This window comes from Phyllobates terribilis, unplaced genomic scaffold (assembly GCF_046119375.1).
Source record: "Phyllobates terribilis strain yellow unplaced genomic scaffold, ASM4611937v1 Scaffold_1__5_contigs__length_1240528914, whole genome shotgun sequence".
NCBI classification, from domain to species: Eukaryota; Metazoa; Chordata; class Amphibia; order Anura; family Dendrobatidae; genus Phyllobates; species Phyllobates terribilis.
In genome coordinates, this window is record NW_027362761.1 from 373,778,659 (window position 1) to 373,805,269 (window position 26,611).

The 26,611-nt window shown below is 39.4% G+C and overlaps 1 protein-coding gene across 7 annotated transcripts in view; it reads right to left on the minus strand.

Moving 5' to 3' along the window:
- The window catches only part of NOS1 (nitric oxide synthase 1), a 640,233-nt gene that overhangs the window by 86,430 nt on the left and 527,192 nt on the right, over window positions 1–26,611 (minus strand). For all 7 annotated transcript variants that reach the window (XM_073676378.1, XM_073676376.1, XM_073676375.1 and 4 more), the window contains one exon: window positions 15,646–16,744. In XM_073676378.1, the coding sequence (XP_073532479.1) occupies window positions 15,646–16,328 (683 nt within the window). In that variant the 5' untranslated portion in view covers window positions 16,329–16,744. The remainder of the gene's footprint in view (window positions 1–15,645; window positions 16,745–26,611) is intronic.

Consider the following 26,611-nt stretch of genomic DNA (forward strand, 5'->3'; position numbering starts at 1 on the left):
TTAAATGGCTAAAAATGGAATCGAATGGGGCCAACCGCAGCTACAGAGTCCATTGCAAATGTGAGCAAATTTGAGACATGTCTGTTGGTTAAACAATATAGAATGTGTATATAACTACATATGTATTTTTGAGGTCACCGGTTGGCAGCAGCAATTATAGAACAATGTGTCTGATGAGAGAAGATTGGTTAACTGAAGTAATTTCTTAATGTGAAAGCATTATTATCTACATGACTTGGCGGAAGGGATGAAGCAGGTTAGGGTCCTGTGGAATACAAAGGGTTATTTTCTCTTTAACATGAGCATATAGATCAATAGAAATGTGGTAGGAAACAGTACCACTATCAATCTGATCACGTGTTTTACGTATGATACATCTGCTATTTTATGGTTAATGGTTCTGTTTTTTGGAGATTTTCATAGAACTGCTTTTTACCATAGTACAGTGCCAAAGATTTAATTTGGGCTTTATTTTATTCACAGACTAAGCTTTACTGCATGTTGCTATTAATATGTGAAATGTCATGGCACAGTAGATACTTCTAGTAGTACACAGTAGGGGCTTCTTTCTCTAAATAGTAATAAAAGCAGTAAACTTCTGCTATTGTGATCTATATAATGTCCACACTCCTGCGAAAACATAGTTTTATGATATATCACAATGTGCAATAGTTCAGATCACAAAAATTCTGGAAATCACAGATGAATAGACATGCTATGCAAATGATGAAAAAATAGAAGCAAAATTTTAAAAATATCTCAATTTATTCGGTATTAAGTATGAGCGCCACATGCAGAAATACACACTCTTACACGCCTTGCCATGTTATCAATGCTAAATAAATCCATACCTTCATTTTGCAATCCATGTTTTCATTTCAGAGAAATGCCTTATCCAATTTTTATGCTGACGAGCCATAAGTGCAGTGAACTTGGCCCTGCACTTACAGCTCTCTGGCCTCTCTCCATTTTCCATCCCTCCACCGGCCTCCCGACATTCCCAGCAGTAGTGAATGCGCAGTAAGGTCCTGAAGATGCTGGGAGAGCCGGACTATCGATCTGCACATGTGCTGCCCCGAGAATGATGGATCTTGCGCAAGATCCCGGGGTGAAGTAACAGGTCTCTGAGAAAAGAGTTACCTGTCAGTCAGTGATTTGAGGCCAAAAAGAAGGATTTATTCAGCATTAACATAGTTGATATTAGTTTGGGATGCAAAACCCTGATGACAGGTTGCCTTTAATAGTGGTCTGAGGAATGTTCTGCCATGATGAATGCACTTGGAGAAATGGCAGTACCACATTGAGATGTCAGTGTACCTAGAATGAAGGTTAGAGGGGTCCGGCTATTTTACATTATGCCAACTCAGACCATAATGACAGAAGTAGGATGGGTGTAACGTTCCTGTGTGAAGGCCTCTTCATGACATTGCGCCCATGGTCTACAGACCAATCTCCAGATATAGTTGCATCTAAGACAAAAGAGAGACTCATCACTAAAGAGGAGAGACCTCCATGGCAGCCTCCATTGTTGTCTTGTTCTGCACCATGATAGCCTTTGAGACTGGTGCCAAGAGGTCAGTGGAACACATGTAACTGGATGTCTGGCTCATAGCCCAATGTTGTGCAAATACCTTCTGATGGTGTGTATAAACACTATTTGATGCCTTAGGCCAGGTATGTGGTGTCTAATTTCACTTGCAGTACAGAATGGATTATCAGGGAACCAGTGATATGGATATTTCTCCAAAGTGTGCCATTGGTGTGCCATTCAACATAACAACTCGAGGCTGCATGTTACTCATGCTACTGTGAGCAGCCTGTGTGCACGAAATGTACTACCATAGTCTGCAGTGTCTCTTCACTTGTTCCTCATTGAGCACATCTGGGACATCTTTGGTCAGTAATTGCAAAGGGAGCTGCCAGTAGAGGATCTTGATGATTCGCGTGCCCAAGTGCATTCAGCATGGCAGAACATTCCGCATGCAACCATTAAAGACCTCATTGATAGCATGTTAACATGTGTAAGTGTGTGTATTTCTGGAAGTGGTGCTCATACTTGATACTGAATAAATTGTTACTTCTATTTTTTCATCATTTGCATATTATTATCATGTCTATTAATCCTGTCATTCCAGTAAGTCCATGACTTTTTCTTCATGGTGTTGCATTTCAATTTCAAGGAGTACAGATAGCACTTTCATCCACTGCTCCCGTTCTAGTAACACAAAAAATTAATGCAAATATGTTTTAGAGCATACATGTCAAACTCTGGCCCGTGGGCCAAATCTGGCCCTCATGGTGATTGTGTTTGGCCTGCGACACCAGAACCGCCACCCCTATGTGGGACCATTGTTCTTTATGGAGGACTTTGTGGGTCCCATTATACTGTATGGAAAGCTATGTGGGGCCATCATACTATTTGTAGGACTATGTGGGGCCTATTATTCTGTATGGAGGACTATGTGGGACCCATTATACTGTATACTGTGTCCAAGTTTTTCATTTTGGCCCTCTGTGTGTTTGAGTTTGACATCCCTGTTCTAGACTGTAATATTTTGCAAATATTCATTTTTATGTATAAATTTCTCATGTTCTTTTCCCCGGTATATTTGTCACAATGCTTTAAAACCGAAAATTATTTCCAGACCCAAAAACGTCACCTTATATAGAAAACCAAATCAACTTGTCCAAAAATCCTTAATACATTGTGAGCTACGTTCTTCTAAATATATCAGCACAACGTATCTGTGACTTTATTAACTTCTATATACTCCGTCCACGACCAGGCAGCAGTGATAGAACACACAACCACAAACCTTTCATGACCAAGTCCACATTTTTTTGCTTCCAATCTGACAACAAAGCAAACCTCAAAAAGATAAAACCATTTGCTATTGATGGCTGATCCTGACTTCTTTGAGCACATTCACACAGCTCTGTCAGTCAGGTTTTAGACACCTTTCTGTCTCCATTAAGATTTTACACACTGACAGTCATTTGAAACATGAAGAGTCAAACTCAAAAGGCCCCAAGTCTTTGCCTCAATGTATTGATGAATTGGCTTTTTTCCTAGAGAAGCAATTAATGTAGCGCTCATAGCAGACATGACATTAATATAATTCTGGCTTCTGGATCACTTTCCAAACACTCTTAGCGAAAAATAGCAAACAAAACCTAAAAGTTGTTCTTCCAATGCTCTTATAAATACAATCTGTAAATGTAAATACTCAATTATTAGTTACCAGACAAATAAAAAAATTGTATTTGCTCAAACATTTTTACCATTTCTTTATCACTTAACGTTGGAGCTTTTATTGATGAGACGACCATGATCTTGGGAGTGAAGTGTCCTATTCTGGTGTCGTTTTTGGAAAACTGCTGATCTCTTTTTAATGGATATCTATATTTATTAGCAATTAGTAATTTACACTCAAAAAGACAAAAAAACCTCAAATATGCAAAGTTACTGGTAACATATAGCAATAAATCATGATGTAATAAATAGTACTGTGCCCACTATGCAATTAGAATCCAGATAGACATCAGCAGGGTCATTTATAGCCGGTGACCCCATTTGAGATCCATTTTAAAGGCTACCTATGAACTATTTTATTAGGTTTATTAATTCTGTAAATATATTAGATTTCTTTACTTGAGTCTTAGGTACGTGTTTTGTGCCTGTACAATCCCCAGTGGGATGACTACACAGCTAATCATATGGGAGATCTTTGTGATATGAATCCCAAATGCACTAGTGTGCATGAGGCCTAACCCTAATACCTTAGATAAAAAAGGCTTTTATTTTTTTTTATTTTCTTAGATAAGATTTAGTAAGTTTCAGTTTCCATAGACTTTTTCACAATACAAAGCAAACTTGTTACTGAAAAACGTAGAGCTCTATTCATCCTTTGCTGTTTTTTAAGTCACTTTTCTTTTCTTTGTCTCGTGGCATTCTTTGATTTTTTTTGTCACAAATTCTTCAAATTGGGGCACCTACTTTATAAATTTTGCACAAAATCTAAGATGCTCTTATTTTTGTCTTTTATTTTGCCAGATTTTAGCACAAAATGTCACATGTTCTACTAAAATGTTGCACTATTTGCACAAGAAAATTCAGATTTCCATAAAATCACTTCAGGGGGTAACTGCAGTACATTTGCACAAAATGTTTGCAACTTTATAAAAAGTTGGATAAACCAGATGAAAACTGTTTATTACTGTTAATTACTATTAATCTTACATAAAATGCAGATAAATATGTAAGATCTTCTCATAATGCTTAAAAAGGACCTGTCACTTGCCTCAAAAAATTAGTTTGCTACCTCACCAAAATTCCCATGTTCCCTGAAATCTGCCACTCTTTTCCATTTTTCATTTTATAACTCCGTTTCGGAGATATTCCCTTCTTTCCCTTTGCACCCAGTCTGCTAATTCCTGGCTTGTGGTCCAAGAGAGGCTGTTAAAAGAGTTCTCTATGGCAGCGTGCAGTCATCTCCCCTCTATGATGCTGCCCAATCCCTGGTTGGCAGCATCTGAAACTGGTTCAACAGCATGATCTCACGAGATCTCCCAGTTCTTGATGTGACTTGTCTGCCTGTGCACTAGAAAGTCTTACAGCATAGTCTTGCAAGAATATGGAGATTTTGCAAGATGTTCAACCAGTTTCAGATGCTGTTTAGTGGTGACTGGGCAATTGAATAAAGGTGGGAAAGCTACATATCCCCAAAGAAAACTTCCAAGCCAGGAATTAATATTTTGGGTGCTAAAAGTAGAACGGGACATGTCTCCGTAACACAGGGACAAAATGAAAAATGGAAAACAGTGGCAGATTCAGGGGAACCATGGGATTTTGGCAAAGTAAAAATACATTTTTTTGGGACATGTGACAGGTCCTCTTTATCTGGCTGCTAGAGATAAGCGAACGTCCTCGTTTAACCCTTTCCGAGTATCTTCGGCGTTCTCGTATATTAAGTTTGAGTTCCTGCGTTTGGATGATTTATGGCTGTTAGTCAGCCTCAACACATGCAGAGATTGCCTGTTTGTTATTGAATCCTCACAAGTGTCAAGGCTAACAGCCATAAATCACACTCGCTCATCACTACTGGCTACTTAAGCAGTTAACCCCAGTGTCAGCACATACCTAAAACCCAGAAAGCATGTGATAAAAAATGTCTTTATTTTTTCATAACTTTATTAAATGTCATAAGATATGACAGTGGCTCCTCCAAAGAAGGATAGAGAATTGCTTAATTGGAACTAATAGTTAACACAGAAAGGTCTTCACACATTGCTGTCACAAAAGGCAAAGTAACAAGAGGTGACTGTCCACATGATTCTCATTAAAGATGAAGATGAACTTAGCCCCCATCCTTAGCATTGAAAATAATATTTCTTAGTGCCTTCCAGATGCTGTCATATAATCCAACTATTAATTACTCTCAGATTCCACAACTAATATCATCTACTCTCCAAGAAGCAATGTAAGAATAGAATACATCCGTCTAGTAGAATTGTGTATTCCGGAATACATGAAACAAATAATAGCTTCCTGAGAATATACCCCCTAAGTATACTTCATTGGACTCTTAAGGAGGTTGTTCACTTTATGATTCAGATGTAGCCTCACAAACATTGTGTTAACTTTACCATGATGCAGAAAACCTTACACTTATAGGGGTTTTCCAGGAGCGAATTGAAGTGAAATCCGGCATTTGCTGTAAACTATCCCCAACCCCAATCCCTCACATTCAAATCTGCTACCCCCACTCTACCCTCTAAATTATCTGTTCTTTAATTAGGAAAGAATATACCACCAGGACCTTGACCTAAATTGGAGAAATTATCTGTAATACGAGAGGAGGACTACTACCTGTACAACAACCCTACCATCCCCACCTCCAAGCTTGATTGCATCTCCCACAGGCCAATTTTCTTATTTTATTTCTACCAAATTTATATTCTTATCCTATTTACACAACTTTAATTTTAACCTTTGTGTATTATTTTAGCTACTTTTTAATCAATTAATAAACTTATATATTTTTATTAATCAGCCTTCCTTCAGCCTCATTCCAGCGCAAGTGAATAATATTTAATCCCCAAAGCCCCTGGCTACATTTATTTTTTGAACTTTCATTGAGCCCCTTGCAGCCATCCTTATAGTCTGTCATTGTTTCCATTCTGAATTTCCTGCCAGCTCTCCCTGCGCCTCTAGACTACATTTCCCAGAAGGCAGTGCTCACTGGCTTGTCTGCCAGAGCTGGATCTGTCCCACAGCTCAAACACTCCCACACTCAGTTCCCGCCCATTCCACCTACAAAGCACCATCCTGAGACTCACATACACTAATAAGGTGGATAAATGGCTGCCCACACTTGTTCTCCCTCCTAACACTCCTAGTGCGCACTGTCCTTAGACTTCTTTTCAGTCAAAAATGTTACATGTGTGTACACAGGAAAAAAACAGGCTCAGTGAGTTGTAGGGGAGCAATGAGAATATTATCCAGCACTCTGGAGCATTCAGCACCCGCCTCTATGATTTCAGCTCATCCTCCCTATACACAGTACCTATCACTCACAACTAGACAAGAATCACAAGCCACACCACCATGGATCACCATTCACAGTGCACTGCTCATAGAGCTGCCGGCTAAGCTCCGCCCCCTTGACTGACAGGCTACGTTCTATTCAGAGCTCAGACAGGAAATATCTGCACTCCGTAAGGAGCTGGAGGTCAGGTGAACAGATGTGACAGCTCAGGAACACAGTAGAATTATAACAGCAAGTATATTATAAAGTTTGTTTATTTCACACAGGCTTTACAATGTTTTAATAATCTGTTTGTTCAGAAGACCCCCTTAACCTAGCTGAAGTCATTGAACAGGTCATGTTTGGTGTCAAATTAGTTTTCTGCCTCGAGATATCTTGCTGCATTGTGGTATATTAAGTTAGAAAATGTTACATATACAGAAGAATTTCCAAAACTTAGCTGATCACAATGTGTCCTGCCACAGGCAATCCCAGCGATCAGCTGTAATAAGTAGAGGAACCGGACACAAAGTGTTCGAGCTCCTTGCATGTCACTGCAGTGAAAATGAGGCACTACTTGGTGCACATTGAAAGGTCTGTGCAGTGCAGAGATTAGTGTTGAGCGAATTTGTTCAGCATTTGAAATTCGGAATCGTGTTTGGGGTTCCGGCTTGTTCGCGCCAAAAAATCAGCTCCGCCCACGAACATCCCTGATTTGCCACAATCAGGCAATTGAAATAGATCACTCTATTTGTAATGACTCTATATATAATATGGGAGTTTCACTTTTTGTATTGAAGAACTGAAATAAATTAACTTTTTGATGATGTTCTAATTTAGTGAGATGCACCTGTATTTCAAGTGTTTATTTCTGTTAATGTTGATGATTATGGTTTACAGCCAATGAAAACACAAAAGTCATTATCTCAGTAAATTAGAATACTTTATAACAACAGCTTGAAAAATGTTTTTAAAATCCGAAATGTTGGCCTATTGAAATGTATGTTCAGAAAATGCACTCAATACTTTGTCGGGGCTCCTTTTGCATCAATTACTGCATCAATGCGGGGTGGCATGGAGGCGATCAGCCTGTAGCACTGCTGAGGTGTTATGGAAGCCCAGGTTGCTTTGATAGCAGCCTTCAGCTCGTCTGCATTGTTGGGTCTGGTGTCTCTCATCTTCCTCTTGACAATACCCCATAGATTCTCTATGGGGTTATGGTCAGGCGAGTTTGCTGGCCAATCAAGCACAGTGATACTGTTGTTTTTAAATCAGGTCTTGGTACTTTTGGCTGTGTGGACAGGTGCCAAGTCCTGCTGGAAAATGAAATTTCCATCTCCAAAAAGCATGTCGGCAGAGGGAAGCATGAAGTGCTCTAAAATTTCCTGGTAGACGGCTGCGCTGACTTTGGTCTTGATAAAACACAGTGGACCTACACCAGCAGATGACATAGCTACCCAAACCATCACTGATTGTGGAAACTTCACACTAGACCTCAAGCAACTAGGATTGTGTGCCTCTCCACTCTTCCTCCAGACTCTGGGACCTTAATTTCCAAATGAAAATTGGAACTCTGGGACCTTGTGGAGTGTGTCAATGACTGCCTTCTGGACATCTGTGAAGTCAGTAGTCTTCCCCATGATTGTGGAGCCTACTGAAACAAACTAAGGGACCTTTTTATTTTAGGCAAAAAAAAAAATTGATATATTTTCATCTTTTACATTTAAAAATTACAAAAAGAAAAATGGGCCAATGCAAAAGTTTGGGCACCCTTGGAGATTTGTGTGCTCAGATAACTTTGACTAAGGTTTCAGACATTAATTAGCCTGTTAGGGTTATTGCTTGTTCACTGTCATTGTAAGGAAAGGCCAGGTGATGCAAATTTCCCAGCTTTATAAAAACCCAGTCTCCTCTAACCTTGTGCCAAAAGGCTGCCTATCACTCTAAAAGGGAATATGGTGGAGGCCCACACAGCAGGAAAAGGCTATAAGAAGATAGCAAAGCGTTTTTAGGTTGCCCTTTCCTCAGTTCAAAATGCAATTAAGAAATGGCAGTTAACAAGAACAGTGGAGGTCAAGATAATTTCTGGAAGATAAAGCAAAATTTCAGTGAGAGCTGCTTGTAGGATTGCTACAGAGGCAAATCAGAATCACCCACTTGACTGTAAAAGACCTTCATAAAGATTTAGAAGACTCTGTATTTGTGGTACATTGTTCTATTGTTCAGAGACACCTGCACAAATGTGGGCTTCATGGAAGAGTCATCAGAAGAATATCTCTCCTGCGTCCTCACCATAAAATTCAGAGTCAGAAATATGCCAAAGAACACCTAAACAAGCCTGATGCATTTTGGAAACAAGTCCTGTGGACCGATGAGGTTAAAATAGAACTTTTGGCCACAATGATCAAAGGTATGTGTGGAGAAAAAAGGGAACAGAATTTCAGGAAAAGAACATGTCGCTAATCATTAAGCATGAGGGGGGATCAATCATGCTTTGGGGTTGTGTTGCAGCCAATGGCATGGGGAACATTTCACGGGTAGAGGGAAGAATGGATTCAATGAAATTTCAACAAATTCTTGATGCAAACATAACACCATCTGTAAAAAAGCTGAAGTTGAAAAGAGGATGGCTTTTACAAATGGATAATGATCCTAAACACACGTCAAAATCCACAATAGACTAGCTCAAAAGACGCAATCTGAAGGTTTTACAATGGCCCTCACAGTTCCCTGATCTGAACATCATTGAAAATCTGTTGCTAGACCTCAAAACAGCAGTGCATGCAAGACGACCTAGAGATCTCACAGAGCTGGAAGAATTTTCCAAGGAAGAATGGATGAAAATCCCTCAAACAAGAACTGAAAGACTCTTGTCTGGCTACAAAAAGTGTTTACAAGCTGTAATACTTTCAAAATGGGGTTCTACTAGGTACTAACCATGCAGGGTGCCCAAACTTTTGCATTGGCCCATTTTCCTTTTTGTAATTTTTAAAATGCAAAAGATGAAAACATATATATTTTTAGCCTAAAATACAATGGAAATGTGTCATCTTTAACTTTAGCCCTTTTAGAGATCATTTCATCTTCAACTTGCTTAACTGCTCACAATAACAGTAATTTTGACCAGGGGTGCCCAAACTTTTACATGCCACTTTAGTATATAGGGGTCTCATGTCGGGGCACAATATCCCCTGTGCTGGGTACACTGGGAATAATAGTGATACAAAATCTAATTACTGTAAGATCTATATCAGTGACCGCAGTGTGTACTTGTTGAGTACTCAGTATTTAGTACACATGGCTACATAGCCTCATATGGCTCTCACAGAATTGGTTTTACATGTCCCATATTGTGATGTATTTTTATATATTGTATGTCTTTTTTGCACCACCTGTGCGTCAATTATCTGTATTCAAATTTTTATACATGGATTCAATAAAATTATTTTTATACAGTAGAAAAACTTGGGTTTTGGATCGTTGTTGTTTCGTTTGATTATAAAATCTAATTACTGCAGAGTGTTAAAAATTATTCAAGAAGAATCGTCATGTTTGTCTAACACTTATGTCGAAAGTCTAATGAATAGTCCTTTAGATGTAATGTTTAAATTAGAATTGCATTTACTATAATATTTACAAATTAAGGTTAATAATAATAATAATAATAATCATTTTTATTTTTATAGCGCCAACATATTCCGCAGCATTTTACAATTTCAGGGGGGACTTATACAGACAATGCAGAACAAGCATATCTCATATCGAAAGGAGTGATGGCCCTGCTCGCAAGCCTACAGTCTATGAGTTAACTATCATCATGTTATTTAATTGTTTTATTTCTTGCAGAAGCTTTATCTTTTTTTTATTATACAATGTTTATCAATCATAGGATTAACTGATAATTTACACTTGTCCTGTAATGATTTAATACTTGATGATGGCAACAAAACAGTTTATTTTCCCACCATCATCCTTGGTTCTCTTAATATTGATAACATTTCAAATTAAAAGTTTAATTAAAACTATTGTATAAAAATAAAGTGGAGCATACATGTCTGAGCTGCGGTAAAGTAAGATTAAAAAAATAATAATTACTATAATAATTAATAATTACCGCCTTATGGTCTAAGAAAAAGAAAGCAAAAATAATTAAATGTAAATTCTCCTGTATTAAAGTAGTCAGATGGTATTACTGGATGCTACACACTTATTGTGATATAATGACCCTTTGAGTTTTATAAATGCGACTTCTTACTCTCATAATTTGTGATGCACTTATAATGGAAGACAGAGGTGATGTTGACGGCAGGTTGAAAACAAGTAGTCTGTAATTTTGGCTTAAAGGTTACTTTTTATTCATTTAAAGTCAAGTACATAAATTCAGTTTAATATATTTACCATTACAGAATATAAGAACTTGTGATAACATTTGATATTGTTCTATTTTTTTTTGTGTTGGTTCCTCATTTTGTCATCATTTATGATTTTTCCAGCTCCTCTGTATTCATCATGTTTGTTTCTCAACAATCGTTGACATGACATGCAGAACACCGCTCTTGTATGTCATTGCTCAGTCACACCATGATGCAGTCTCCTAGCTTCAAGATGACATCTCAAAGTATCTTAATTCATTGATACGCTGCTAACATACTGGTAGTGGGTTTAGCAAAAGTGGAGAAATGTAAGTAATGCATCCAATCTGCTGCTGTCATACCTACATTTTATCTATTACCTTATGCATTTCACATGTGCTCCAACAGTATCATGTCTCCTTATACCCCTTACACACTTATCAAATGTCTATATAGAGAAATATAGCAATTTTGCACAAGCAGGCCATATTCACTATTGGCAGGGAAATTGTTCACACTTCACCTTAAAAGCAGGATATCTGTCGCCTAGAGTTGGGCAAAAAGATTTGCAGGACCTGGCTCCAGCATCCAGGTTGGTAATCTGTAGCAGCAGGGTCAAGGCAGTGAGGACATCTTCTGCCTGTACTTGTATGCCGGCATCCTGGGCGCTTCATGGGATTACTCAGCCTCGCGTAACATCACGATGTATCGAGTAATCGCAAGTAACGCCCAGAATGCATTTGAGTGCCGGCTAAGAAAGTTCGCTTTGCCCTGGTCCAGTTGCCATGACGTGAATGTTGGACCAAACCTGTTGCTCAACTCTACTGTCTCCCTAAATCAAGTAATAAGAAGGTTATACACTATTCACTTTTTACGTCAAATGTAATAATAATAAAAAAGAACCTAATTTAAGGAAATATTGACCTCACTTTTATTCATTGAACATCAAGACTGGACCTCAGTATCAGGCTCACCAGTCGAGATGTCCGTGGTTATGGAACAAGAAGATGTTTTACCAGAGGACATCTTTACCCCTGATGATAGAATCATTATGAGCAATGCAACATCATGAATATGTTATGTTAACGTTGAACCAATGGTGGTTGAATGCCTGGCATGAATATTTGTCACATCAATTTGAATTAACTAATAAATTAACAGTACATACCTGATAGTGACTGGTTGCAATTTCTGGCAATTAAAGAAAATGCCTTTATTTTGGACAACTTAAAAAATAATCTCTTAATGTAAAAAAAAAATAGACAAAAGCAAACAGTGGTAAAGTCATAGGCAAAATAGTGAAAAAAGCAGGAGTTTCAAATGCTGAAGTTCAAAAAACTATTAAACGATCCAGACGAGTCCTAAAAGTCCACCAAATCTCTCATTAAGAAGTAAATATTGGCTAAATTTTTTATTTTTAAGGGATGTAAGAGAATCAAGCCCCACTACAAAATCTGGAGGGAGGTGTAGCTAAAATGAAGAAGAAAATTTGCAAAAGGATTCCAAAATCTGTGATGTGGAGCGAGGCTAAAGGAGCAATGAGTCTAAATTTGAAATCTTTGGAAATAGACAAACGAAATATGTACAATACAGTATTGTTTGAGCTGGGCCTAGCTAATTACCCTGGTCAGGGCAAAATGGTTTTAGAGTACCCCAGCACATGCCCAACCAGATCACTATTCCTCATTACTAAATAAATGAAAGATTTTCTAAACTGTAGGTGGAATTTATTAAGACTTTCACTTCAGATACCTGTCTTAATCTTAACTTTGCTGGTGTACAATTCACCAAATGTATTAAGAAACTTGCCTTTTAAAGGGAATATCTCACCAGGGTTTTACTGAGAGCACCATGTTTAAAGGCAAAGATCCTGATTCCAGTGGTGCCACTTACTGGACTGCGTGTTATATTTCTGATAAAATTTTAACAATAATGTTCATCCAGGCCAAATGCGCGCCCAAGAAGCCAGTGAATACTGTGGGTATATATTCTCCAAATGATTTTTATCTCTCAAGTAAATACAACGCGTTTCGACAAGATTATGTCTTCCTCAGGTATATTCTCAGAAATTTTTAAGATACAACTGCTTCTTAAAGGAAGCAAAAGCACAGTTTTGTGTGGGGGCTGTGTTCCACACAAAGCAGACACACCCATTCCCTTAGACATCAGTAATACTATAAAATCCAATTCATCAATCCACAAAAAATCTTAAAAGTATAAAATATACTAGTTCATAAAAATTAATGTCCCAAAAAACAAACAAACAAAAAAAACACGCAATAAATACCTCATTTTTAAAACACTAGAAAACTACACTTATGAAACCCTATTAAAAATGATTTTTTATATATGAATATAAATATAAATATAAACCTTTTTTATTTCAGAATAACCTTTGCTTATTTTCTTATACACCTTCTATAATGTCATTCAGCCCATCAGGGTACAGCGTCCCTAGTCTAAATATGAAAAAGGATTCTTTTCGGTTCAATCTTTCCACACGATTTGAGCAATCAGCTGTTATTTGTTCGACTGGTGTCACAGTTATATCAAATTTTTTGTTATGTTTAAAGCATAAATGTCTAGATAGACTGTGCTTCAAGAATCCATTTTTTGCGTTGTGCCTGTGGCCATTCATACGTGTTATGAGTGTCTGTGTGGTATGACCCACGTACACAGACACTCAGAACACGCATGAATGGCCACAGGCATTTTTTGGATATTGGATATTTAGACTAGGGACGCTGTACCCTGATGGGCTGAATGACATTATAGAAGGTGTATAAGAAAACATGCAAAGGTTATTCTGAAATAAAAAAGTCTTATATTTATATTTATATTCATATATAAAAAATCATTTTTAATAGGGTTTCATAAGTGTAGTTTTCTAGTGTTTTAAAAATGAGGTATTTATTGTGTGGTTTTTTTGTTGTTTGTTTTTTGGGACATTAATTTTTATAGGTTTTTGACAATATTCATTTACATATCTTTTAACAAAGTACTTAACATAAGCGTTATGAACTAGTATATTTTATACTTTTAAGATTTTTTGTGGATTGATGAATTGGATTTTATAGTATTACTGATGTCTAAGGGAATGGGTGTGTCTGCTTTGTGTGGAACACAGCCCCCACACAAAACTGTGCTTTTGCTTCCTTTAAGAAGCAGTTGTATCTTAAAAATTTCTGAGAATATACCTGAGGAAGACATAATCTTGTCGAAACACGTTGTATCTACTTGAGAAATAAAGATCGTTTGTAGAATATATACCCACAGTATTCACTGGCTTCTTGGGAGCACATTTGGCCTGGATGAACATTATTGTCAAAATCTCTTTCCTATGAAACCCGAGCAGGGCTCTCGAATAGCCACCAGGTGTATGCAGCAAACCAACTGAAAGGAGAAAATCCCTTTCTTTGTGATCCTTAGAGATCGGTAAGCTGAATTGAAAGACCAAATAAAGGTGAGTGCAAAAGACCATTATAAATATTCATATTTCCGCTATATGCTACACTTAGATTGGTGCGCTTTCTGTCTACCTTACTCTCTTTTTTGTGGAGATATATTTCTGATAAAATCACATTTTTATCTGCTGCAGATCTAGCAATTCTCTGAAAGCTGAGCTCATTATAACCCCGACCACACCACTGATTGACAGCTTTCTGTGAATACTGTCCATAGGCGGAGAACTACTAATCAATGGTGTGGGTGGGGTTATACAGAGATCATGAATATGGAGGACCTCATGGCAGCATACTTTCTAGTCCTCTAGTGATAATATCCTGCTGATTATACAGTGATTTTGTCAAAACTACCGCAAGCAGCCTAGTAACTAACGCATTAATGACAGCCCAATAAGTAACAAATTAGGTGGCAAAAACCTGGTGACAGATTCCCTTGGTGCATCTGCTGTAATTATGTCAAAAATTAAAATCTACGACTGCTATTTCTGGTGTAAGTAATAGTAAATCTTTTGTTCTGTGGGAAGTTTTTATTCTTCCCATGAAACTCTGTCCACTTGTATTACCACTTTTGAAAAGTGATGAGAAGTGTGAAAAGTCCTAAATTATACAGCAAATATGGCATGTGGAGACAGAACTCAGTGTACTTGTATTGTGAGAAAGAGAGCCAGCATCAAACCTCTAGGACTGTCATAGAATTTACAATGCGCACAAAAATTATTCCTGCAGACTCTGAAAAATGAATGGAGTAGCATAAACTTGTTGTGGGTTTTGTGGGTTTCTATTAAGTGTAGGTGGACACTCTTGGTGGACGCTAAGCGTATCATTTTCTATCAGTTTTAATTGAAGAATGAAATAAAAAAGAGGTGGTTATTGCTTTCGCGCAAACAGAACATGGTAAATATTCTTATTTTCAAGTGTGAAACACAACATCTCTATTCTCTAAAGGACATTACAACTAACACATCACCACTACCACATTACCTTATCTATTAGCATTGAATACCAATTTTTACTCTTTAATGCTGTGGATATTGAGACTTTATGCAAAAGTGGATATAGAAAGAAAATTAGAATAAGTGGTATAATAGCTTGAATACATGCTGAATTTTATCGTACTCTGAAGATATACCTGCCTACTCAAGAATTATTACATTTCACAGGTTTTAGATGTGACTATTTAATTCCTTTTGGTAAAGGAATATAATCACATACAACGGGGAGTTGACTGATTTGATAGTTTTTGTAATTTACATACAATGCTAGAGCCGGATGTTAGGCTTATTTTATGGATCAATGTCTTACCTTTCAACTTGCACTTCTGCATCCTTCCTTTCTGCAAGATGATCTCCATTGAGCTCTTTACATGCATTCTGTAGCAAGTTCACCACTGGTTCAATCTCTTTCATGATATCATTGTTTTCGGCTCCCCCATTAAGGCAAGGACTTACACTAATATCATCTCCTTTGACTCCATCAAGCCCATTTAAGTTAAGAAGCTGGTGGACTTCCTGCCAAGATGAACCAGCTGAACTTGTGGCACTGTCCACCATATTTTGTTGGTCTTTACTATATAGGCTCTGACTTGACAAGTCACTTGACTTTGGGCACAGAGGTCTGGTAACTCTAATTGTTTTGGGTGTTCCATCTCCTGTAAATGTTGTCTCCAAATGAGTGGTGAACCCTTCAGGACCTCTAAGAATGAGCACCACAAATGTCTCTGAGCTGATACTGCGTAGTATTTCCAGGGCAGTTTCATAACTAGCATCTACAAGTGGCCTATCATTCACTGCCAGTATAATGTCACCGACCTGCACAAGACCACTTTGCTCGGCTGCCCCACCGCGAATTAAGTCAGAAATGATCACTGGGGGTCTGCTCCTTCTTTGCTTGACCAGAAACCCTAGGCCACCCACTTTTCTCTTGTAGAGGCGTACTGATATGACATTCGGTTGTAGCTGTTTCACACTAAATTCATATTCCTCCATGACAAGGCTCTTCAAAGTCTGTTGGGAAAAAGTAAATTTGTTGGAAGGTTATGTCAGTTTGTTTTTCTAAAAGTAATAAGGACAATATGAGAGCGTTTTAGAGTCTAAGGTTCCCAAACAAACTAGATTCCTGGTTCAGTGATTTTCAGATGTGGAAAGCTGCTTCTGGATCTCAGAAGAACGTAGCTTTACTTCACCTATCTCATGCTTCTGGTCCTATTTTCAGGAACTTGTTGTGGAAGCAGTTTTTAATTCTGAGGTTTCTCACGTAACATGAAATCCAAACAAGCCTTGGATGTGTCACAGGACCTCTGGTAGGATGCTAATAAGAATTCATTTATAGGTAGCTTAATATCTTCTTAATTCTCAGGCATCCTTGAAATCATGTGTCCAGTCTCCATCTGTATTTTTTGCACCTGTAAGAATAAAATATATATTTTTATTAATCACATCCTCACATATATTTTTATTGCATTTTTGTAACAGTGCAGATAGGGGATTTTTCAAGATGGCATTGTTCATAAAATTGTGGATTTCAAACTGATACAAAAACCTGAAGGTCTGTAATGCAAAGTGCTATAATGTGCATCATCCAAACACATGACTAATGCATTTACTATTACACCAAATTAAAAAGTAAGGGAGTCATCTTACCATCTTCTGGAGTCAACTGCTGACTGCAAATACATGCATTGACGTTTCAGAGCCACATACACAATCCAATAGTAAGGAGCGATGATATCCTTTAAAAATTACTATTTATTTCATTATTGAAAGCATTATTATGGAATAGAACTACAAATACATGGATAGACACCGACCTACATGTTTAGGCTGTAAAACGTACTCACGGATAAGACTTACTGCTGAAATGTGAAGGTCCGTGGCCACCCATGTGTAGGTTGTTATGCAATGGCGCAACTTAAACATTGTGGGCCCCGGTGAAAAATCTCCAAACTGGCCTATAATTATCACAAGTCTTTAACATAATTGCATATATACAGTGGGGAGTAGGGAAGAGATGTCAGCTCACCACATTGAAGATTGCCAGCAGGTATAAAGCCTCGCACAGAGCCGTCATAGCCTTGGATGTGAAGACAAATGCAAAAAGTAACAAAAGGTTCTCCAGCGATGACAAACAATTAAATCTGTATACACCGGTTAACAAGGAATATCCAAAGATTCAAAAAGCAACGCGTTTCAGCGAGATGCCTTAATCATGGCATGATTAGAAATTTTATATTTCTATAATGAAGATGGATTTTTAACTGTTTGTCATAGCTGGAGAACCCTTTTTTCTTTTTGCATTTAACATAATTGAACTTCTTATGTGGGCCAAAGGGACCTTTTGGGCCCCCCTAAGTTCCAGGGCCCGGGTGTGAATGCAATCTCTGTACCTACTACAGTTATGTCTCTGCTGTTATCTTCTATGACTATTCTTTTAATAATGAAATAAATAGTACGTTTTAATGGATATTAGTGCTGGACAGCGCTCTTTACTATTATGCCACAGTAGTGGCACAGTAGTAAAAATTAGTAGTGGTAGTAGTGGCGTAGTAAAGAGTAAATATATTGTATATGGCATCCTACACATATGTCCAAGGTGTTCCATGCACACAAATGAGTACGCATCTACCTTTTCATACATTCTGGAAAGGATTCTAATCTGTCATTGAATGCATTAGAGTGACATGCTACGTAGTATCGCAAAATTGTTATTTTTTTAATGTTGGTCATCTTGTGCCACACATATCAGAATATAACAAGCTGAGAGAAAAGAAAAAGATGACACATCTGTAGTACTTATGTAACAGTTGGGTAACAGCTGGAATATCTGATATGCAAAGCATGGGCTACAGGTTTCTTTGGTTTTGTTTCAAAATAATAATTTTTTTTATTATTTAACTATCTGTATTTAGAATGTGAGGTCTTGACCTTACATATTTGAATATTTGGATCAACCAACATTCCTATAACCAAAAGTATTTGGCTGAATATTTGTACTCTGGGTGTAATATCTAGACCAGTGTTTCCCAAACTCCAGTCCTCACGGAGCCCACAGGTCATGATTTCAGGATTTCCTTAATATTGCACAGGTGATGGAAGTATCACCAAGGCATCAGGAATTCTCTCACCTGTGCAACACTATGGAAATCCTGAAAACATGACCTGTGGGGTCCGTGAGGACTGGAGTTTGGGAAACACTGATCTAGACCTTCCAGTTCTGCTGAATTTATGCACCAAAAAGATCTATAGCATTGTAAGTGCAATTCAGTGGCACTTCAAGGGTACAGACCTTACATTATGAATCCAGATCTAGGATAACACCTAGAATAAAAACAGTGAGTAGATACCCTGAAGTAAGCAAATAAATAAAATAGTAGAAATACATGGAAGTGATAAGTGTGAAAGCCATCCCACCACGACAAGGTGTACCCAATCAAGATGGTCCCAAACTCTAGTATCTCCCCTTGCTATGTGCCAGCAGACCTCAAAGTAGATGTGGAAAGCTAACTAGACAAGATATGGAGATCAAAGGGGAGTCAATCATACCAAGTACAAGAGATTAATGCAAAACCAAAGGAAGGAGAGAGCTTACCAGTTAGTGTAACTGCAATGTACAGTACATATAAATAATTTGATGTGGTGGGATGGGTTTTACGCTCTTTTGATCAAAATAGTTTTAATCGAATATCCTATGTTATTTCCATGTGCTATTACTATTTATTTACTTGCAGCAGGGTATTTACTAATTTTTCTTATTCTAGGTTTTGTCTGTTAATGGCCACAGTGTGAATTTGCACCTCCACATTGCACTTAGTACAGTGTTAGTAAAGGTATGTTCGCTCATGTTTTTGGTTATCCATATTTAGAATGTAGGGTCTAGATTCCCTAAGGGCCACAAATTTCACTCTTACTGTACCAAAGATGTCTACAATGCATACATTTGGTTAAATAATACTGAGGGTCTTGGTATTATACCTAGAACACAGATATTCAAATATGGGTATGATATAGAGTACATATTTAAATGAGGTTTATCAGGTTAGCTAAAGCTGACAATGAATTAAGGCTTGCAAGAGATGTCAAAAGCAATAAAAAAGGATTTTGGGGGTATGTCAAAAGTAAAAGAAAAGTCAAAGATGCTATAGGATTTTTACAGGATGAAAATGGAGAAATGGTAAGAGAGGATGTTGAGAAGGCCGAACTTTTTAATTCCTATTTTGCATCTGTTTTCTCTCAGAAAGAAAATGTAACATCAACTGATCTTCACTGTCCTTTTAAAGGAATAGAGGAATCCAAGTTATCTGTAAACAGAAAGATTGTGAGGGAATATTTAGCTAACATAAATGAGTTCAAGTCTCCAGGTCCAGATGAATTACACCCCAGAGTACTGAAGGAGATCGTAGAAGAAATTTTAGAACCACTCTCCATAATCTTTGAAAATTCTTGGAGAACAGGAGAAGTCCCAGAAGACTGGAGAAGAGCAAATGTTGTTCCTATCTTCAAAAAGGGGAAGAAGGTGGACCCAGGGAACTATAGGCCGGTGAGTCTGACTTCTATACCAGGAAAGATCTTTGAAAAAATTATTAAACAACATGTATGTAAGTACATGGATAAGAATGAAGTGATTAACCAGAGTCAGCATGGGTTTGTAACTAACAAGTCATGTCAGACTAACTTAATTTCCTTCTATGACAGAATCACTGACTGGGTGGATCAGGGAAATGCTGTAGATATAGTATATCTTGACTTCAGCAAAGCATTTGACAAAGTATCTCACACCATCCTTATTGAAAAAATGACCAAGTATGCAATGGACCAGGCAACTGTTAGGTGGATTCATAACTGGCTTAGTGATCGGACTCAAAGGGTGGTTGTAAATGGCTTCACATCCAGCTGGATGAATGTCTCAAGTGGGGTACCACAGGGCTCCGTCCTGGGACCTGTATTGTTCAACATCTTTATCAATGATTTAGATGAAGGAATTGAGGGTAAACTGATTAAATTTGCTGATGACACAAAGCTAGGAGGGATAGCTAATACTAGAGAAGAGAGAGAGAGGATTCAAAAAGACCTAAATAAACTGGAGCAGTGGGCAGCAACCAACAGAATGGTTTTTAACAGGGAAAAATGCAAAGTACTACATCTGGGCAATAAAAATGAAAAAAGCATATACAGAATGGGAGGAATAGAGCTAAGCAACAGTACATGTGAAAAAGACTTAGGTATACTAATAGATCATAGACTGAACATGAGTCAACAGTGTGATGCAGCAGCAAAAAAGGCAAATACAATTCTGGGATGTATTAACAGAAGCATACAGTCTAGATCACGTGAAGTCATTATCGGTCTTTACTCCTCTTTGGTCAGACCTCATCTGGAATACTGTGTACAGTTTTGGGCACCACATTTTAAAAAAGACATAGACAAACTGGAGCAAGTTCAGAGAAGAGCGACCAGAATGGTGACTGGTCTGCAAACCATGTCCTATGAGGAACGGTTGCAGGATTTGGGAATGTTTAGCTTGCAAAAAAGAAGACTGAGAGGAGACTTAATAGCTGTCTACAAATATGTCAAGGGCTGTCACATTGTAGAAGGATCATCTTTATTCTCATTTGCACAAGGAAAGACTAGAAGCAATGGGATGAAACTAAATGGGAGGAGACACAGATTAGATATTAGAAAAAACTTTTTGACAGTTAGGGTGATTAATGAGTGGAACAGGCTGCCACGAGAGGTGGTGAGTTCCCCTTCAATGGACGTCTTCAAACAGAGGCTGGACAGACATCTGTCTGAGATGATCTAGTGAATCCTGCTTTGAGCAGGGGGTTGGACCAGATGACCCAGGAGGTCCCTTCCAACTCTACCATTCTATGATTCTATGATTCTATGAGGCCTAAGTGTTTTACAACTATTGACAATACACAGCATAGTCCTTACTTTCCCATCACTCAAACCTAACTTTTCACTGGATTTTTTTAAATGTAACCCCTTTACCGCCGAAGACTGTTTGCACGTTAATGACCAGGCCAATTTTTACAATTCTGACCAGTGTCACTTTATGAGGAAACAACTCTGGAACGTTTCAACGTATAACACTGATTCTGAGACTGTTTTTCTGGACATATTGTACTTTATGATAGTGGTAAAATTAATTTCATATGACTGGCATTCATTTGTGAAAAAATCCAAAATTTGGCAAAAATTTGGAAAATTATGCAATTTTCAAACTTTGAATTTTCATGCCCTTAAATGAGAGCAACATGTCACACAAAGTAGTTAATAAATAACATTTCCCACATGTCTAATTTACATCAGCACAAATTTGGAATCAAATTTTTTTTTTGTTAGGACGTTATAAGGGTTAAAAGTTGACCAGCAATTTCTAATTTTTCCAACAAAATTTACAAAACCATTTTTTTAGGGAACACATCACATTTGAAGTCACTCTGAGGAGTCTGTATGACAGAAAATACCCCAAATTGACAACATTCTAAAAACTTCACCCCTCAAGGTGTCAAAACCACATTCAAGAAGTTTAATTACCCTTCAGGTGCATCACAGCAATTAATGGAATGTGAATAGAAAAAATTAACATTTAACTTTTTTACACAATAATTTTACTTTAGACCCAATTTTTTTTATTTTCGCTAGGATAACAGAAAAAATGGACCCTAAAATTTGTTGCGCAATTTCTCATGAGCACGCCGATACCCCATATGTGGGGGAAAACCACTGTTTGGGCACACGGTAAGGCTCAGAAGGGAAGGAGCACCATTTGAATTTTTGAGTGTAAAATTTGCTTGAATAATTAGAAGATGCCATGTCACATTTGGAGAGCCCCTGATGTGCCTAATCAGTAGAAACCCCCCACAGGGAACTTATCTAGATGTGTGGTGAGCGCCTTGAACCCCCGGATGCTTCACAGAAGTTTATAACATTGAGCTGTAAAAATAACATTTTCACATTTTTCTCACAAAAATGTTTTTAAGCCACAAATTTTGCATTTTTATAAGGGTAAGAGGAAAAATTGCACCAAACCATTTGCTTTGCCGATACCCCATTTGTGGGGTAAAACCACTCTTTGGGCGCATGGCAGGGCTCAGAAGGGAAGGAGCACAATTTGACTCTTTGAATGTAAAATTTGCTTGAATAAATAGCGGACACCATGTCACGTTTGGAGAGCCCCTGATGTTCCTAAACAGTAAAAAAAAAAACCACAAGTGACACCATTTTGGAAAATAGACCCCTCAGAGAACTTATCTAGATGTGTGGTGAGCACCTTGAACCCCCAGGTGTTTCACAGAAGTTTATAACATTGAGCTGTAAAAATAAAATTTTTCCCACAAAAATGTTTTTCAGCCTCAAATTTTACATTTTCATAAGGGTAATAGGAGAAATTGCTCAAAAACATTTGTTGTGCAATTTATCTTGAGTAAACTGATACCCCATATGTGGGGGAAAACCATTGTTTGGGCACACGGCAGGGCTCAGAAGGGAAGGAGCACAATTTGACTTTTTGAATGTAAAATTTGCTTGAAAAATCAGCGGACGCCATGTTGCGTTTGGAGAGCCCCTGATGTGCCTAAACAGTGGAAACCCCCCACAAGTGACCTCAGTTTGGAAACTAGACCTCTTAAGGAACTTGTCTAAATGTGTGGTGAGCACTTTGAACCCTCAAGTGTTTCATAAAAGTTTATAAAATAGAGTCTTGAAAATAAAATCACTTTTTTTTTCACAAAAATGATCTTTTAGCCCCGATTTTTTATTTTCACAATGGTAACAGTAGAAATTGAACCCTAAAAGTTGTTGTGCAATTTCTCCTGAGTACGCTGATGCCCAATATGTGGGAGAAAACTACTGTTTGGGTGCATGTCAGGGCACAGAAGGAGAGGAGTGACATTTTGGAATGCAGACTTTGATGGAATGGTCTGCGGGCGTCATGTCGTGTTTTCAGAGCCCCTGATGTGCCTAAACAGTGGAAATATTTAGGAAATGTTCTAGTTGGAAACTAGACTCCCCAATGAATTTATCTAGATGAGTGGTGAGCACTTGGAACCCCCAGGTGCTTCACAGAATATTATAAAGTTGACTTGTGAAAATAAAAAAAATCTAATTTTTTTCCACAAAAATATTATTTCAGCCCCCAAAAAATATTTTCACATAGGTAGCAGGAGAAAGTGGACCCACAATTTGTTGTGCAATTTCTCCTGTGCACGCAGATACCCCATAACTGGGGGAAAACTATTGTTTATGTGCAGGACAGGGCTCAGAAAGGAAGGAGTGACATTTGGAAATGCAGACTTTCATGGAATGGTTTGCAGGTTTCATATCGCATTTGGAGAGCCCCTGAGGTGCCTAATCAGTGGAAACTCCCCACAAGTGACCCCATTTTGTAAACTAGACCCCTCAAGAAATTTATTTAGATGTGTGGTGAGCACCTTCAACTCATAGGTGCTTCAAAGAATTTTACAACGTGGATCTGTAAAAATGAAAAATATATATTTTTCCCACAAAAATGTAGTTTTAGCCCCAAATTTTTTCATTTTCCTAAGGATAGCAGGAGAAAATGGACCCCAAAATTTGTTGTGCAATTTCTCCTGAGTACCCAGGTACCCCATAAACTACTTTTGAGGCACAGTGCAAAGCTCAGAGGGGAAGAAGCGCCATATTGGAGTTCATATTTTGCTGGGCTGGTTTGACGGTGTCATGTCACATTGACAGAGCCCCTAAGGTGCCAGAACAGCAGAACCCCCATAAGAGACCCCATTTTACAAACTACACCTCTGAATTAATTCATCTAGGGGTGCAGTGACCATGTTGACACCACATGTGCCTCACAGAATTTTACACTATTGGGCGGTGAAGAAAGAATAATTATATTTTTGCCACCAAAGTTTTGTTCTAGCCTCAAATTTCACATTTATTTTAACACTGGGAAATGGGTAAAAATGGCACCAAAATTTGTCACACAAATTCTGCTGAATGTAGAAATACCCCATATGTGGCTATACAGTACTGCTTAGCCACACGGCGAAACTCTGGAGGGACGGAGTGCTATTTGCCTCCTGGATAACAGATTTTCCTATAATAGTATGCAGACTCCATATACAGAGACCCTAAGTGCTAGAAGAACAGAATCCCCCCTCAAGTGACCCCATTTTGGAAATTATACTCCTTTGGGAATTTATCTACAGGTGTGGTGAGGATTTTAACTACATGGGCGTTTTCCAGAGGCAAGCAGCAGTGGATGTTGCTGAGTGAAAATTGCAAAGTGCCTGTTATGCACACGCCCGGACTGACTGGCGTGTGCGGGTGTTGTGGTTCCACTGGACCGTGCCGGAGAGTGAATGCCTGGAGGGGCTTAACTAGGTATTCACCCGATCCGACCAGGGTCGCACGACGGCATACGACGCCAGTGCACCAAGGAGGAACCGAGCAGAGGGACCAGGTGCTACTCCAGGACAGACCCCGGACACGGCTGTTGACCCACACAGGGGAATACAGGAACAGACTGGTAGGCTGGCACACAGACTGGTGGGTATAGGCAGGCACGACTGGTATGCAGGCAGGCGGGTATGCAGGCAGGGGGGTACAGGCAAGCACAGCTAGAGTGCAGACAGGGAGGCACTAGCAGGTAGGGACACTGGCGGGATAGGACCCAGTACACACTGGGACTCAGGAACAGAACCACAGATGTGGCGGACAAACAGCAGAGTGAGGCCGCCCAGAGAGGTGAGCGAGAACAGGGCAGGACAAGGCCGCCTGGAGCGGTGAGCAAGAGTAGAGCAGGACAAGGCCGCCAGGAGCGGTGAACAAAGGATCAGAGCTGAGCGAGACTGCAGGAGCAGTGAGCAAGAGTAAAGCAGGACGAGGCCGCCTGGAGCGGTGAGCAAGAGTGGAGCGAGACTGCCGGAGCAGCGAGCAAAAGGGTCAGAGCGGAGCAAGGCTGCCGGAGCAGCGAGCAAAGGAGTCAGAGCAGGCTAGAACCGCCGGAGCGGTAAGCAAAGGAGTCAGAGCAGGCTAGAACCGCCGGAGCGGTGAGCAAAGGAGTCAGAGCAGGCTAGAACCGCCGGAGCGGTGAGCAAAGGAGTCAGAGCAGGCTAGAACCGCCGGAGTGGTGAGCAAAGGAGTCAGAGCAGGCTAGAACCGCCGGAGCGGTGAGCAAAGGAGTCAGAGCAGGCTAGAACCGCCGGAGCGGTGAGCAAAGGAGTCAGAGCAGGCAAGGCTGAGTAGGGGGGACAGGGCTCTGTTCACACGGAACAGACAGGAAGGGAAAGGCAGAGCCAGACACCCACAGGGTACTTGCAGTGAAGTAGCGAGTGGACCACAAACTCAAACGGGAGTACAGAGACAACAGGCAGGAGTTAGGTACGAGTTCAGACTCTGCAGAAAAAGGAAAGGAACGGACATAGAGAAAAGACAGTTGAAAGATAGGAGAGAGTACAGACTGGAACTGAGTGTACGGACGAGACCGACACTGCAGGGGGACACAGGAGCGGGTCTGGGAATACGGCCCCCAGAGAGGCGGGACGAACAGGCAAGGAGCGTGTTCAGACAGGACAGACAAGATACAGGAGCAGGTCTGGGTAATCGGCCCCCAGAGAGGCGGGACGAACAGGCAAGGAGCGTGTTCAGACAGGACAGACAAGATACAGGAACGGATCTAGGTAATCGGCCCCTAGAAGGCGGGAGGAACAGTCTAGGAGCGTGTTCAGACAGGCCTGGAAAAACAGCCTCCAGGAAAGGCAGCAGGCAAGAGTACACAGACAGGACTCAGTTCAGACACGGGAACTGATACCGCAAGGCAGGAGACAAAGACAGGACTCAGCTCAGACACGGGAACTGATACCGCAAGGCAGGAGACATAGACAGGACTCAGTTCAGACACGGGAACTGATACCGCAAGACAGGAGACAAAGAACGGGACCTGGCACCTTCAGAGTAAAAGCACACACTGAATGAAACACTATGCTCAGGCAGGAATAGATGGGAGCAGCTGAGCTATATACCAGGTGACAGACAGCAATAGGCTGAGGACGCACAAGGGGTGTGACCCACAGCAGGTACAAAAAGCAGGAAGTGATCGGGCGCCGCCCTTAAGCAGCAGAAACAGACACAAACAGACAGCATGGAGGGAAGCCAGAGAGACATTCTGGACTGGAGATCAAGTGCGCGCTCTTGCACAGTGGGAGATGGACCACCATGCAAGGACGCCGCCAGGTATGTTACAGTACCCCCCCCCTTACGCCCCCTCTTCTTCAAGCCTGCCAGAATCT